The following is a 17227-nucleotide window of genomic DNA, read 5'->3' as shown; positions in this document are numbered from 1 at the left end:
TATTATTATTAACTAACTTTACTATAAATTAAATGGGTTCAAGCGTTTGCCATTGGATTTTACCCATTTTCAATAGGCTTGTTACATGTGGCATGGACGTGAACTGTGCAAAGATTGAAAAGAATCGGTGCAATCGTTTGGCAGTTATCGTGGTCACGGACAGGGACAGACGGACACCATCGATTCCCCTATAAAGCTTGCAGCGCTTCACAAAGCATCATAGCTAGGTCAACCTCATGTGTATAATCTGTACCTACTGACCAGAAAGAAGAATAATAATTGATTTGTAAGACTAGTAATGTTTAATTTATCACTTTCTGCTTCAATAGATACTTTAGAGGTAAACTAAAAAGCAGGTGCAAACGCCATCATAAAAACAAGCGTACGTGACGAATTATAATTTATCATGTTAAAAATTAATAGAATTTAACTTCCCCATTAATATCGAATGTTTGATATACTAAATACATCAAAGGTTTGATAAGTTCCGCGATTAGTAAAATTCTTTGAAAATTTTCGTGCATACCACACCCTGTTCGAGTTGATTTTTAATTTTTCTAGTGTTGGCTGCATATTCGGGTTCGGTCAAATTGTCCAATAGTTGCAAAGAATTGGTTGATTAGGGAACGGAGGGGGTTTGAGCCGCCATATTTTTCCGTTAACGGTGCGCGCTCAGTTGGTCGGTGTCGTGACTCGTGTGTGTAGAATTGTTTATTCGTTTTCATTTTTATAGGAATACTTGTATAAAAGGTAAGATTTATAGTGCCTTATCAATGAAACACCCTCGTTTTGCTAACGGGGAGAGATTCTGTTTAATTTTGATCTTCGCACGTCTTGTATTATTTACGTTTCAAAGTATACATGCAAAACCGGTAGACATTAGAATGTTTTTTTAAACCAAACTTGTGGTAGATCCGCCTTTTATGCGTGATTAATCTCTCCACTTCGCCATAATTGCGTTTTCGGAGTTATTAAATGGTGACATCGAATTTCGTTACGTACTTTTAATAACGTTTGCGGGTGTGGAATTGATTCTTTTAAGCATATGGTGGAATGGGGGTAGATGTTTAGGTTTGTGGGTTTCGTCTGTCCTTGCGTCGAGACAGCTGTCTGAAGGGTGTTTGTCCCCACATGTCTTTTCATATTAATAAAATTCCCGCATGTCAAACTTTGACACAATTGACATATCTCAAAGATGCCAAACGTATTTTTTAAAAAAGGAACCACTGCTGACAATATTTTTAATTAATATTTCCCGAGGGTTAATAAATGGGACCGTCCGTTAAAATTAATTAAATAGAAAGGAAATTTATCTCTTTGTTTGTTGCATGTATAAACGCCACGAGCTCAAATCTCTCATTGTAGGTAGAGGAAGGGCTATTCAATGGTAAAAATAAATAATTAAATGTCAATGATTCTATTGCCAACTGACTTTATTCGTATAGCAGCGATTATTTACTTTAACAAACATGTAATAATACCTACCTACTTTTGTACATCGATTTATCAATAATTCATTGTTATACATTTTTTTTACTGGAGTGATAATGATGGACGAGAGTGTTTTCATAGCTTTTGTAATTAAATTAATGCAAAAAGAATTTGATAACCTTTGATTGTTGTTGTAGAATGCATTAGTCGTACATTTCTTTTGCTGGGTGAGGTTATCTTTTATTTTAAATGCTGCAATAATCACGAAGCTATTTAAGTAAACAATACACAGCTTGTAACTTATTATCGACGGTGTGCCTCAGCTGGCATCTGAAAGAACACCATAGAATTATACTAATTCTATGAAGAACACAGACCACGTCAAAGTGTCTTTGCTATTAAGTACTAGGTTTTAAGCAATTACATCGCGGATTGCTTAAAAGTCACTCTTTTCAATTTTACAGATGTCGCTTGAATGAAGTGTCCAGTTATTTATATTTTTTAAATTTTGAAAAAAATACAATTGACATAAAACATCCATTAAAAATCATCTTTTCATTTTGATCTTCATGCCTGGTAAGACGAATTCCTATTTCTCAAAAATGAACACAGAAAATAATAATGAAGAGAAAAAATGTATTGCTACTCCTCCTGAAATATAAGTATATTTAATTTAATTTAATTCTTTCATGTTCAAACATGTTCCATCTGTGTTGACTTTCGATGTATAGTGTATAGGTTAACTTCAGCTTCTAATGCGGGCGGATAGGCGAAAAAAGTGAAAGAAGTTCATAACTCTCGTCGTTCGTTAGAATTATACAGACGTACATAAGTAATTCCTTTGTCGATTGTCTGGTTTGCGTGTTGAATAATTCAAGAGAACAATTGGTCAAAGCCTTTTGTTAGATGATTTGATAATTTCATCCCGTAGAGAGTCTTCACCATTATTGTTACTGGGGTGAAACGAGTATGTATGTATAAACGAGAAAACCAATTAGTGAACGTAGTGGACATTACACTAACCTCGGTCCAACGCTTGAAAACTGAATTTTAATCAGATTTCCAATCCGGCGACAGGAAGCTTAAAAACAAATTATTATTTCCGCTCGTTTTTGTAACATTTTTTTTTAAATATTTTACGTCCTCTTGATTCGTTCCATTGACTTGCTATAGAATCGCCCTGTATAGTATGAACATGAGACTCGGTCACGATGCCAAGTTTACGCAGGAGAACGCTTTTTTATTCATCTTCTTGCGAGTCAGTACAAAATGGAACTGTAAATCGCATACCATATCTGACCAAATTAAAAGAATCTCTTTTCATAGCGGCTAGCTCTTGTTTTTTTTAGAGCAAAACATTACATATCCCACGCCCGAAAAAATAATGTACGAATAAAATTCTTCATTTGTCATTTTACGTTTCGACAAAAACAAGATAATGGGTATATATTTAGATCGCAGAAAAGACTCCACAATTACGTTTCTCTCGGAACTTGTGTATATATAAATTAATGATAGTGCAGTATCCTGTGCAAGAGGAAGGAAATACAAGCAGCAGGTGATAAGATATCATCCTGATGATGGAAATTCATATTTTTTTAACTAATTACTAATTGCAGAAAGCCTAAACAACCAACGGTAACAAGATGATAACAGTGGAATGTTAAGGAGTGATTTATTTACTCTTCTATTCCCTATCGTGTATCCTTGTTGTATCAAAGGACCTTGAATAGTGCTTACGTACTAAAATTATTATTGGACTTAATACACACAGTTCGTTCCCCTCTTCTCTTTACTAGCCGGTTTGGAGTCACTTCTCTTCTTCGTATGGTAGATCTTCCAAGTTCGTCGATTTGAAAGGGTTTTTGTTTTCGGGTAGTGTGATAAAGATGGTACTGTAATACTCTTGTGCAACGCGTTTTTTCGGTATCGGCAATGTAAATCGCGTATAACGTTAAAATTGCATTTAATGCGACATATTGAGTGTTTATAGTGCGAATAATTATCAGGTTAGTTACATCCAAAAGTATGTTGCTTCCTATTGGAAAAAGTTTCAAGGTCATTGAATTAATGGATGAAACATTAGGGATGTAGGGGCGTAGTTGTTGCGACGCCCTGTAAAGTTACTTCAAGCGTATTCGCAAAGATCAATATGATCTTTGGTATTCGTCTTCTGATTTTAGAATAAATGAAATTTGTTTTTCCATGTCTCTGCCCTGGAATTGTAAATTTGTGCTACAGGGCACGTATTCGGAGGCCTCGGCCTTCTGTATATGAAGTTCATATCTAACATCTATCAAAATATTTGAAAATAAACCGTAGATTTAAAAAGGCCTTTATAAACATTTTAGTTACCTGCTGTAAACGTCACGTTCGTTTTTAAAAAGAGCTTAAATGAACATCAACCTTGCAGTGACTTAAGTGCCATTTCATTTTTAATTTGTTTAGGTAATTAAGGGTCTAAGTTCGTTTAAAAAAATACCTTTTATTTAGATTGCAAAAATGGTCCGACATACCTCAAGAGATGCAATGTGTGCAAAATAAAATCGCCACTCATTCCTTTGGTGCACTTTTCGAATTATGACCACATTCAACAAAAAGATTTAAGATAAATATAAAATACCTATTTTTTATTCAAGGGGCACAAGTTTGTATACATACAGTGGGTTTCAAATTGAATGCGATTGTATGGATACGTTTGTTCTCGCGTTTGTTATTATTCAAGATGGATATTAAGTTAAATGGCCAACGTTTTGCTGCTGAGTAAAATTCCGTTTAGAAGATTTAAAAAAATCCGGAGCGGGCTAAAGTTTATTTAGAAAAAAAAAACTAACTAACTACGGGCCAAATATGAAAAGTAAGATTTCCCCCCGGGCCACGCAACTTTTTTTTTGTTAATTTGAAGCAAACGAATTTTGTTACATATTTAAATAGCATCCAAACTCCTTAGTCACCACGACAATTTAACAAAAAAATGTTGTACTGAATAAGAGAGTACTGACTAGGAGTGTTGATTCTATTTAATACATTTACAACCACATCAAGGATGGATTTATTAACGAGCTCCTAAAAGCGAGTTCATGATTTTGGACCGAGTTTTGGACTTTCTGTCCGCCCGTCTGTATACATGATAACTCGCGAACGATTTCGAATTTTTCAATTATGTTTTCAGTATTATGTTTATCATCAAATCATCCAAGGAAGAACTGATTAAATTTTCAATGACCCAGGAGATCTTTTCAAGTACATATTTAGTTACCTATAGACTTGACATGTTACATGAAAACAAAATCGACGATGAATTGAGATGTTCCTTCGAACCTTTTTTTTTTCAATAAAAAACACAACTGTGCAATAAAATAATAGTAACTTCCTTCAGTTTCCAATTTCTACAGACACGCACTGCCTCTTTGAAATAGAAAATGAAATCATCAGCGTCTCATGAAATCGTTTAAATTGAAGATTATCTATTTTAAACGTTTTACATTATAGCCGATAGATGTGACTGCTGTCCCAATAAAGTGAAGTTTTGACCTTTGGCCTTGAATAACTTCTTACGCATGAGATCTATGGGTACTTTTGACACTTTGTTTCTACTGATGTACCCAATTTTTTGTCAATTTAGGCCAGCCGAGTGGTTATTTGCAAAATAAAAATTTTAAAAAGTGTTTATGAAAATCAAGTCAGTAAATTATGAACTCGCTAGGAGCTCGTTAATAATGGTCAAGATAATGTCTTTTTTTATGTAAACCTTACATCCAAACCTACGATAATTATTGCGTTATTTTTAGAGATAGGACAAATTGCAAATTTAGCAGAAAACAATTTTTTAACATTAAAAACGAATACCTACTTCATACAGGAAAGTTATTTGACAAATTTAACACACATATTTGAGTGCAAAAAATCATTTGAGTTTCCATTATAACGAATCTCAAAATAATTATTTCCGCGCTTTGAAAAAAAATGGCTTCCGATGTACAAGCGACAGAAAATATAATTTATGCAGAAGTACGTCTTTGTACTGTTTTCTTTATGTAGTGTTCTTCATACATGAACAATAAGCAAAAGTAAGTCGATGATTCAATTCGCGGTGTATCAAGTGTTATAGAAATTTAATGATTCATGGCGATTATATTATAATATTTTATGGGATATAATGCCTAGACTAGAATGCATGAATAACATTTTATTCGCAATAGTGCTAGTAGTGATGTACTTAGCCTCTTTGTATTTGTTTCAGGTAATTTCCATACACGCAATATGGGTGCGAAACAATCAAGAAGATCGGTGGATATAACAACGACGCCTAAAAAGGGCGAGATCGAAAGTCCGATTGAAGGTGAGGGAAAAGTAGAAAAAATTTCAGACCTTGAAACCAAGATTGCCACCAATGGTTCGATCCACAACGAAATAGAATACGCCGTAAGTAACTACTTATTATTGTTAGGAAGGTGCTTATTATTTTCTCTCGTTTTCGTTTTGTTTGATACCATGAGCCTTGATCGAAAACACGTAGGTACCTACCTACCTACCTAGAATATTTCAGTTATTTTTGCACGTTCATTTTCCTGACGTAATTGTGATTGTCTCGGCGTGACATGTTCACCGTTTCCGGTTTCCGGAATTCAACCATCGATACGTACCTGTTCAACATCATTGTTATTTGTTAACGTATTGCTAATCTTTACATTCTTGTTTCTATCACCCTGATAATCACAACATCTTGCCCATTTTAGGATAAGGAAGAAACCGAAAAGGAAGATGCCGAAGCGGCGATAAAAGAAAACGGGGTCTCCGACTCTGAGGGTTCAAAAACGCCCGACGCCGACGTCTTCACAGGCAATCAACTCAACGAGTCGAGTGACGTTGCGGAGAAATCGGCCGACTCTCTGGAAAAATCGGACGAAACGAACGAAAACAACAAGAAGAATAAAGAAAAGTCGAAAAAGAAGAAATGGTCGTTTAGAGCCCTTTCTTTCTCAAAGAAAGACAAATCGAAACCGGGGAAGGACGAGAAGAACGGCGATGTTAAGGAAGTGAACGAAGAGGTAGGATTATACTACTATAATAGGTACTAATCGTTCTAATCGAACCCGTATTTTGCAAGCAATTTATAGGCGAATGAATTATTATTTCAATTGTTATTTAATTTTAATGCAAACGTGAAAGTGCGCGCGGAACCCCAGCCGAGGGAAGCTATGCAGAGAAAATTTGGATCGATAGTGAGAGTTTAGCGTCGGTTGTCATAGTTACGGCCGGCATCCGCGAATCCCAAAAACCACCCTCAACCAAACGTTTCTTAACTAATTGTCCGAAGTCTTTTGTTTATTTATTACATGCACCAGATTAAGTTATCAACAGGATAGAGTAGCGACATAAACACATTTTAATGGTCTGTTGATTACGTTTTGCAAAAATAATTACTGAAATGCGGCGATAGCGGTGATTAATTGCGATTATTAATTGTTAAATGTTTATACTTGGTATATAAATAAAAGCCGATAAGCTCCGAAAATACTTTATATATTCCAATAGAAAACCATTGTACATTAAGTTTAATTCTCGCATCAATGTCATCGGCGTCATTATTAATTAATGCGATGGGAATTAATCGCGGTTGTCGCAAATTTTAATTGCCCCTTAGAAATTTGTTCGGCGAAAAAAAAATAAGCTTATTTAGAGGAAAAATATTTTCTGTGTGAATCACGGTGAAATTTCCGTTTAATGATAGGTACAATGACTTCCTCTGTGCGAGCAAACGACCGTTCTTATTCTCTTTGTAGGTGTGATTAATAAGTTCGTCGGAACTTTTCTTTGTCACCATGAGTAAATCAGACTCCCGATTCGTCAATATTTATTAACGGAGGAGATAATGCGTTTATTTTTAAAAACATTAAGAATCTATCGCTATCGGTTTCTATTTCCTGTAGATTGTGATGAGTCACACTATCCACATGTACTCTGTATGTACACGAGACACTCCCACCTTGCCCACCAAATTTGTGTAGAAAATCCTCTTGAGTGTAGGTAGAGGGCCGTATTTTATTTAAGGCAACGTTCCGCCCCTAAAGCTGGCTACAGACACGTACATTCCTTGAGATACGTGTACGCGCGTACTCAAGCATTGACTGAATACATATCTTCGAGAGATATTTTAGGGAGATCAGATATTGTCTACACACCACCGAAGGATATGTACGCGCTCACAATAGTGTGTCTGTAGCCGGCTTAACATGCAGAAAAGTCAACTGAAATTCCCTGTTTAACTTAATGGTTGTCTCTACTTATTAAAGGAGGTCGCCACTCGTACCGAAGTGCTACGGATTCTATTCTTGCTTATTAGTATTTTCGTCTATTTCTATATTCTATGTTATTAATCTGTTGATGGAACCTGGACCGAAGCAGCGTTTACGCATCATATATTCGTCTGTTTTTAGCATTGGAAACGCTAAAGAAATATGTGCATATCAACTATGAAGTACCTACTAATGCAGTAGTAGGGAATCAGCCAATTCCGCCATATTGGACCAAAATGGTGTACCTACACCCTACTCCCATGGTAGTATCAGCCCGACACCTTATCGGCCGAGCCGAAAGGAATTTTTGTAATTAAAATTATTAGCAGAAAAAATAGCTTCTAGGTTTATTTCCCTCGCTCTGCTGTGCAGATTCGTATTCTGGAATTTAAGGAATTAGTGCGACAGTAATTATTGTTTAATTTAAACGCAGATAACTATAAAAAAAAACATAAGCATTTCCAATGCTAAAACGCCTTGCTTTGTTTATAATCAATAGAAATTATGCTAGCAGCTTTTATTATACCATGCTAGTAGCCGAAGCAACAGAGTTGCGGCGATCTTTTTACTTTTTGAGACTAGTGGAACAAGTTTGCAATCGTCAACCTTGGGATGTTTTTTTTTATTGATGCAAGGTAAAGATGATCCTGGTGTATAAATAAATAGAGTAATTGGTGTAGCAAAACACGCGTACTTAATTTGATGGCGAAATATATTTTATAGCCAAGTGCGTGCAAAGGATGATTTTAACTTGTTTTTAATATGCCGCCGCAGTGTTTGGCAATCCTGTAATTGCGTATCTGCGTAAAAATAGGGACCAAAATCGTGTTTACACCAATTGCACTAAACTGGCGACGCTATTTATTTCTCCTCACTTGGGGTAAAAATTAGAAATTGACCTTACTTGATATTTTAAAGTAAATTGCCTAAGAGCCAGCAAATGTCAAAGTCAGATAAAATGCTACACTACCCATATGATAGGCGTTTTTGCAATTTGAGCCGTTGCACCACTGCAATGGACATTATACCCATTTGTCCTTTGTAAAACGAGATTTCGATATATTTGTGGTTTTGCATTTCCACAAGATCGATTCTTCTCGATTTCATGAACGTTAAGCATTAATTACACAAAGCAAAATCTGTCCCCCTACATTTTTCGGCATAAATATTGGGAGAATGCACCGCGTAACCTTGAACCAAGACGAACTAAAATAAACGCGTTTGTTGCACTGCTGGAATCTATTTTTAATTTTAACTCCTTAGCATCTGCTCCAGTATCAATCATTTCTGTTGGTCGAAATTTGCAAATCCCCCATTAATTTCAGCGCAAATGACAATTTCAACAGTAAACGTGATGAAATAGATACCAAAGTGTACATTACAACTTGCAGAGCGCCGTTGCGCTTTTTGCTCTCGACTCGTTTTTTTTAAATATATATGTAGTCAAAAGCAACTGCAACGCAGTTGTGGTAATGGTATGCAAGTTACTTAGGGTGTTGCAGAAGGAAAGCTATAAATACGTCCTGCAAATGCAGATTGGTTTCAGTACAAATTTAAGACTTGAACGGTATTTGTGCCGATTTTTGCGAGAGTAACCATGGATTCACAGGTAAATTTTGGAGGCGGCGTGAAATCGTTCTTTGTGAATATGTGCACCACTTTTGTCGCTTTTGTTTTTCTGTGCTTTAAACTGATTCCGAAATTGGAGATCCTTCCCAAGAGGGTATTTTTTTCTAAATTAATTTCTACATCTTAGTACTTAACATAGACGGTTTGTAATTAATTTTCACCCATGTCCCCTCTATTTAATTTAATAATAACCCACTAATCTAAACCAAATTTAATTTTTTTCTTATTTAAATATTAAAATGTTATTTTCGTTTCCCATATTTTTGAAATCTGCTCAGCCACCTTTTGTACAGTATTTGCATTTTTTTAAAATGACATTTAGCAATTAAATATTTTATATTTTTAGGGTGCTGAAGAAACTATCACAACTCCAACATCTCCCGAAGAAACCAAAGCAAATGAGGTTGTGTCCCCTTCACTGCCCGAGTCTGAAGTCGAACCCCTTACAAATGGTGAAGCGGACATTGCTAAACCAACAACGGAAGTGACAAAAGATAATGAAAACGTCGAATCAAAACCAGTGGAACAACCAACTAGTGTGGCGCCCAAAGTTTCAGAAACAAAACCGATAGCATCTCCTGTATTAAAAGAAGAGGAAACCAAAGTTGAAGAGCTTAAAGCTGAAGGGGCGGTAGAAAGTATTCAACCTAAACAGGAAGAAAGCACAGATGTTAAAGCAGATGAAACTGTGGTAGCCGAACCCAAAGAGGTGCGTAATGAAGAAGTTCCTCCTCCGCTACCCTCCTCAAATCCACCATCCCCGGTGACGGTATTTGCAGAATCCACAATGGCCGATTCTCCTCCCACCGATCATGTTCCTATCGCTCAAAGTACAATCCCTGCCGTAGAATCTGCTATTGCGCCCATTTCATCCGTCGCACATCCAGACGATACTCCCGAAATACTACCTGCCCCGTCCACTACTGCCGACATGGAAAATATTTCAAGTAAAGGTGATTGTCCTGAACCCGTAGAGGTCCCCACTTCAGAATCTATCATAAGTACCCCACCTATAGTAGAACAATCTTTATCAGAACCGCCACAAACGGACCCCATTATTGAAACACCACCCGCATCGGTTCCCCACCCGATTATAAAACCACCTTCAGAAGCTGTTACAGAATTACCCAATGTACCCGTCCAGGAAGTAATTGCAGAACCCGCACCCGCTCTCCTTTTAGACAGTTCGATCCCCGAACATGAAGTCGAACAGAGTTCGCCAAATAAAGAACCCGAACCTCTACCTCTTCCCACTCCAATAGAACAAGTAATCAACACGGATTCCTTACCCGATATATCGACAGAATCGTTACCGTCCTTACCCGAACCATTATCTGAAAGTCTTCCCGAGCCGATGTCTCTACCTCCCGTAGATTGTATACCGGAACCGATAGCGCCCCAGGCTAATTCGCTTACAGAACCCGAACCTATTCCGAATATTCCCATCGAACAAGACTCTATCGCAGATATACCCCTTCCTAATTCGGAAGCGATTCTCACTAATGGAGATGCACACGGTCCACCTTCGCCTGTCGTCGATGATACATCACTAACTGCGATACACGAAGGGCCAGTCAAACAGGTGAATAGCCCTACCGTAATGGAAAGTATCTTTTTATTAACAATCTAGTTTGCGTCTTTAATGTAATTTAGTAGGGTAGAGTTTTGTGCTAACAACTTTCAGAGTTTTCTGCTTTTCGCTCCTAACATGTTTATCCGACTAATCAGTAGATTGTTTATGGGTAGCGCATTATAAATTTGTTAAATCTATTAATTTATATTCGTGCTGTGTGTAAACATCCTTCCCGAGTTACTTATTATTCTAAGTGAGCATCGTCCATCCTTGATTTGTTGAATTATTTAGCTGCAAGGAAATTTTGTACATTACTATTGTGTTTTTAGGTTATTGCGACTTCCGAGGTGTCAGAAGTGACGGACGAAAAGAGGCATGATACAAACGAAGTGGTAAGTTTACCCTTATACATACTTAATAACTTGGTGCATAGCATTGGGATCTCAAAGAGTTCTCATTGAACTTAAAGAACAGGAATCGAATCATATGCTACTGTTTTGTTTGGATTGATATTAACAAACACAAGCTGAATACTACTTTGTCCAAATAACGCATTAACATGTGTCAATTTTACAGAAGAACATGATTTTAAGATACCAACGCTATGCAATGCACATTTTCGACATTAATCTAATTTTTGTTGCAGGAAGTGTCATCTGTACCTACCACAGTAGAAGAATAAATTATGTGTCTAGAGCTTTTTTTAAAAATACAAATACGAACATTTTTAATGTGTTAAAAATTTAAGGATCATTCCTGGCAGTGGCCGTTTTGACCAAAAGCAACCATTGACACTGCCATATCAATTTCAGCTGCGCTTTATTGACGGCAAAAAATTGAATAGTTGAGAAATTTTTTAATACTCTTATATTGAATATTGTATGAAAACCATCTTATGTGAAGTTTGGACAATTTTTATACATGTCGATACGACTTTTTTAAAAGTATACATTTGTAAAATATTAAATTTAGTGTATTTAGTAGTGTGTTAGGGGAGCTTCACAAAGTAATCTCATGTAATCGTTACAATTTGTTCTCAGGTTGTTGGATTTGAAAAGAAATTCTTTTGCAGGTACTCTTGAAAAGTTTTATTTATTTCTGGCCTTCTAGCGTAGATATGTAAGTTGTGTTTGTCAAGGTACGTCACATCTCTACATTTTGTGTTTGTACTTTGTAATATACATACATTTCAAATCTTACTTGTGATTATTGTATAGATTCTTTAACATTAATTGTGTTACGCAGTGGCTGTCGGATAAAATTAATTTTGTAGAAGTATAATAGAAGTGTTCGAGTGTATTTTATAATACAGGCAGCTAACACAGTTTCATTTGTTATTTGCCTCGTCAAATAACAAATGAAAGTCATGTTAAATAATTTGTAGATTTCCAAATTGCAGATTTGTACATTATTACAACGAAATTTTTGGGCTTCGGTATTCCTTCATTTTTAAATGTTAGTATAGTTCTTAATTATAAAAAAAATTATTTAGTTCACTCCTGTAAGAAAATCATGCTATTGCCCTTTTGATTTGTCGCTATTCGCATTCTGCGATTTATCAAGATGGCTGTGCATGTTGGATAATTATCCTCATGTAATTGTGAATGTGTCTATATAAATATATATTCGGGATATTTCTTAAATCTTTTGTGGTAATTAATTCCTCTTCGCCCAATGGTACGGCTATTTTTGTTGCCCAGTATTTTGCGGCATCTGCCAAAGTTGATACCGGGTTCACACACCAGCTGAAACTAGCACAAAATATGCAGTTTTTATGCTGCAGCTGCCTACAAAAGTTGCAGGTCATGATCAGAGATTGCACATACGTTTACAGTTCACAATGTGTTTTGGTTACAGTTTTAGCCGCTCAATATAGTCTCTTACATTGTGAGAAACGTTTGTTTATAGAATAAATGAGGAATGACTTAATAGTTGTAGCGGCAGCATATTTACTTTTTTGGAGAGCCTAACGGTGGATAAAAAGGCTGAACAAGTTGAGCGCTTTTAATTTAGTTACTGAATTGTACGATCAAGACGAATTAGTGTTTGTTTACAATGAACATATATGTAAACAAAAGAAAGGAGAAAGAAAAGAGTAAAGCGCGGTTTAGACGCTACGATAAATTGTATCGTTACGATTTATCGTTGCGTGTGAACAGAGGATTGTAGCGATTTATCGGAATTGGATGGTTGATGGCGGCCGGCTTCAATTTCTGCGAATCGTAGCGATAAATTGGAACGTGTAAACAATAACAGCGAACGATTTGTGATTAATGTTGCCGACGTGAACCATTTTTGTATCCATTTGGGCTACTTAGACTGTCTCTAGCGCACACGTTTTACATTTGCCGAGTTGCGATCAAGTTTGGGCACCCAAAAAAAATATTTAGCGACACATGGCTACTCATAAATCATAATCGAGATTAAGAGTCTGTTGTAAGCAAGCAATGTAAGCAATAAAATGCGAGTATAATTTATATTAGTGGACAGAACCAAAAGACAAGTTGAAAAGTAAAAAAATAAAAACTGTATTAAACCGTGATCGACAATGAGATTGGAACAAGAAATCGTTACATGTAAACAGTATACGCACTCTTTCGATTTATTGAACGATAAATTGGACAATCAGATCGTTACGATTTATCGAAGCCAAGATCGTAGCGTCTAAACCGCGCTTAATAGAAGCAGTGCTATCATGGCAAGAGTTCAAAAAGCAATGTTCGAGTGTTTAGATATATCTGAAGTGAACAAAAGAATGGGCGGTTTAAACGATATGAGCATATTTTTGGTAATTCTTCCTCAAAAATTCCTAGAAAACCCTATAGTGAACATGATTTTTGTGAAAATGCTGAACGTTTGCACGCATGACGCAGTTATATAGGAATTTGCCCAAAGAAATTATGAGACTAATAGCCGTTTGCACCGACAAATATAAGTGGAGCTGGTGAATGAGTATGTATAATCAATTTAGTAGTGGCAATGTCCATTTCCAAATTTTGCGACTTGACAACCTTGCTTTAATTTTGTAGGTTAGGTTCAAGTACACTTTTTTGAATATCGTTATCTGCAATGCAGATAATTAATTCCAATAAACTTAAGTACTAATTCCAAGAAGAAGATGTACTGACGATAAAGTATAATTTAGAAATGGAAGTTACGGAATTTCTCAAGCAACCGCATTTGGTAGCAAATATACAGCAGTTCTTTGGTATCGCAGTACGCAACCAAAATGAATTCGAGATTCGCAACAAGTTTTGGTATTACTTTTTCCTTTTCGGTACGGCTTTGGGCGACGAGACGTTTTACACTTTTTTTATTCCATTCTGGTTCTGGAATATTGACGGAGCAGTCGGTAGACGTGTGGTACTAGTTTGGAGTATTGTCATGTATATTGGTATGTAAACCCACATCTTATCATCAGAGTTTAATTTGTTGTTGTTTGTAGGGCAAAGCATAAAGGACATTCTCAGGTGGGAACGTCCGGGTTTTCCGGTTGTTAAATTGCAAAGTAAGTGGGCTATGGAGTATGGGATGCCATCGACTCACGCAATGGTTGCAATTTCTTTACCGTTTTCGGTGCTGTTGTACACAATGGATCGGTACCAATACTGTGTTGGTATCGGAACTCTTATTGCGGTTACTTGGTGTCTACTTGTTTGTGTAAGCCGTCTTTATTTGGGAATGCACACAGTCTTGGTAAGATCTTATTTTTGTACCTATGAATTATCTGTTCATGTCTATTCATAAGCGTTGGCCTTGGAAAGTTTCATTTAGCTGGCGTGTCTATATAAAGTTAAAAGTTTATTTGCAGGTATTTCATTAGATAGATAGATACTTGCTATAGTTAGGTAGATACTTGTCTAAAAGCGGATTAGACGTGACAAACAAAAATGTGATTGACTGGGTTGGAAGAAAGCTTTTCATGTACCTATGTGTTATCATGAAAGAGTGGACACTTTTTTAATCATAATATGTACTGTTTAATTTGAATTTGCAAAAAGCAATTATAAAATTTGACTATAAATGCTAGAGGCCCATTGAAAGTCTATTCTTTGTTTTATACCTATTTTCAAGGTACTTAAAATGTAACAACATAATGTATTGTCCTCTTATTTCAAACAATGTTTCAGCTAGGCCTGACAATGGGATATAAATACCCGAAATCGATCGCCATAGAAAATATAATAAACGTCTGTTCGAAAAATACTTCATACTATATTTGTGCTTGAAAGTATTTTCTGTTTCTTGCATATCCAAATTGTCTTATTCATTCTTACATCTCCTCGTGAATTATTTCTTTCATAATTATGCCAAATCAACCATACAAATGGTTAGGAATTGCTCAAAATGTGTAAGTAATTTCATTGTTTTGTTCGTTCTAGAGTTGAATAATACAAACCAAGTACTTGCATTTATTTGCATTGTCGTTATTGCCATAGAAAGTTTTAAATTTCCAACATCTATTTTACGTGAATGTAAATGTTGCAAGACCAACCCTTATCAAAAATAAGTTTATTAACGGAACATAGATAACATCCTCTTTTGTAGGATATAGTCGCAGGAATGGTACTCACAATTACGCTTATGCTGCCATTAATACCTCTAGTTGATAAGTTAGATAATTATTTTTTAACAAATAGCACATCGCCCATTCTGGTGCTAGTAGTCTCAATTTTAATGATCGTTTATTATCCGAACAGCGAGAAGTGGACTCCGACAAGGTGAGTTACGCTAACTCAATTCATAATATCAATTAACATTTGCAGAGGTGACACAACTATGGTCGTTTCAGTGTGCGTCGGGCTTTTAATAGGATCATGGTTAAATTTCCAAATGGGAAGAATGGCGTTACCAGAACTGAGACCGCCATACACCATATTATGGCCGTCAGTTGCGATGGTCGGTTATTCACTGTTACGAACTTTTATAGGATTTCTTTGTGTGATTATCGTTAGAATGACAGCAAAAAGTTTAAGTTATAACTTTCTTTGTGCGTTGTTACGTCAAGACGTTGACCTAATTAGAAAATCCGCAAATTCGTTAGATAATAAGCACAAAAATTTTGTAGAATTAGCGTGCAAGTTTGTCACGTGCGCACTTATAGGTTTTAATACGATTTTCCTAATTCCTTATATTTTTAGATTGATGCGTATAGAGCGTCTTACTTTCTACACAGAAATTTAGTGCAAGTCCGGATGTAGAGTAATAAATTCCGTTTGTTGGAGGTACTTGTATTATAAACGCTTCGTTTTGTCTATAGGCGTCCACATATCAAAATTTATCTTGTTGCTAGGAGAAGCTTTTCGATAAGTACCTGCACTCGATTTTTATCTAATATTTAAAGCGTTGTTAATTAAGGTTTCTACTTAGTACAGTGTTTGGTTCCTATTGCGATTTGCCATTTCTACACAATTTAATTATTTTTCAGGTTTCAAATAATTAGTATGTTTATGACTCATAGAGATTTTTGAAAGCTAATGACACTTTATTAGGTACCAAGGTCAGTATATTACAGGTTGCATGATGTTTCGTTATCTTGTCATTGATGCTTGCATTACGCGCACGTAATTGAACCTGTGCTTATGCTATCCACATCCAATATTCCTGGAACAATCTGTGTGGTAGCATGTTGTAAAAGTAATCCTTCAATTTCCGTGGAACAAGGTGAACATAATATTTCATTTTTTTTCTAAATTTTAAAATATAAAACTGAATATTTGTGTTTCATTAGTTAAATGACTTCAAATTGATGGTCCGACTTAAAAGACAATCATGGTAGCTTGTAGGGGAGCAAAAATTGCAATGAGAAAGTGTTTTTAAAAAGCTCTTCAAATAAAGTCAGAATAAAAGAAGTTTCAAATCCCTACAACATTACGATTCTGAACTATGTTAGAAATTACCATATGTATGGATAGATGGGAATTTCCTTAGATCAGTTTCAAGCATTTTACCCGCTACTCCGAATTAGGTTTTCCTAATTCGTAAGGTAAATACCAGAGTAGTATAGAACAACTTAAGACATTCTGCAGGGGCGCCTATAAAAAGCATTATGCGCAACCCTGTTGGGAGCCGACAGCAAGAAAGGGATAATAAATAAATAAACATTCAGAAATTTGATAATTTTTAGAATCTTCAGGTCATAAACCTTTTTAGAAACTTTTGAAACTTTAGTAAGTACCTACTTTAGAAGCTTTAAGAATATAAAAAAAATGACACGCTGAAAACTTGTCCACCACTTCTCCAATGATACCCAAACACAGAATTGCATCCTGGCTGAGAAGTAGCGGGACTAACA

The 17227-nt window shown here is 35.8% G+C and overlaps 2 protein-coding genes across 4 annotated transcripts; both read left to right on the top strand.

Moving 5' to 3' along the window:
- The first annotated feature begins 601 nt into the window (after positions 1 to 601).
- Positions 602 to 12575, top strand: LOC116175728 (cell surface glycoprotein 1-like). Of its 3 annotated transcripts, none has more exons than XM_031493993.1 (6): positions 602 to 750; positions 5675 to 5856; positions 6171 to 6482; positions 9706 to 10941; positions 11262 to 11324; positions 11579 to 12575. In XM_031493993.1, exons 2-6 carry the CDS (start codon positions 5695 to 5697, stop codon positions 11612 to 11614), a joined length of 1809 nt encoding a protein of 602 aa, XP_031349853.1. In that variant the 5' UTR covers positions 602 to 750; positions 5675 to 5694; the 3' UTR covers positions 11615 to 12575. The 3 variants fall into 3 exon arrangements, with proteins under 3 accessions (XP_031349853.1, XP_031349854.1, XP_031349855.1); XM_031493994.1 differs by lacking the exon at positions 602 to 750 and adding an exon at positions 3283 to 3440; XM_031493995.1 differs by lacking the exons at positions 602 to 750; positions 5675 to 5856; positions 6171 to 6482 and adding an exon at positions 9219 to 9453.
- A 1081-nt stretch (positions 12576 to 13656) lies between these two features.
- LOC116175986 (sphingosine-1-phosphate phosphatase 2-like) lies at positions 13657 to 16156 on the top strand. Its single transcript, XM_031494393.1, has 5 exons — positions 13657 to 13884; positions 13962 to 14326; positions 14378 to 14628; positions 15481 to 15653; positions 15699 to 16156. Exons 2-5 carry the CDS (start codon positions 14080 to 14082, stop codon positions 16114 to 16116), a joined length of 1089 nt encoding a protein of 362 aa, XP_031350253.1. The 5' UTR covers positions 13657 to 13884; positions 13962 to 14079; the 3' UTR covers positions 16117 to 16156.
- The last annotated feature ends 1071 nt before the right edge of the window (positions 16157 to 17227 follow it).

This window comes from Photinus pyralis, unplaced genomic scaffold, assembly GCF_008802855.1.
Source record: "Photinus pyralis isolate 1611_PpyrPB1 unplaced genomic scaffold, Ppyr1.3 Ppyr1.4_LG7, whole genome shotgun sequence".
Lineage (NCBI taxonomy): Eukaryota > Metazoa > Arthropoda > Insecta > Coleoptera > Lampyridae > Photinus > Photinus pyralis.
The sequence above is the reverse complement of the archived record's forward strand: the minus strand, read 5'-3'. Positions and strand labels throughout refer to the sequence as shown.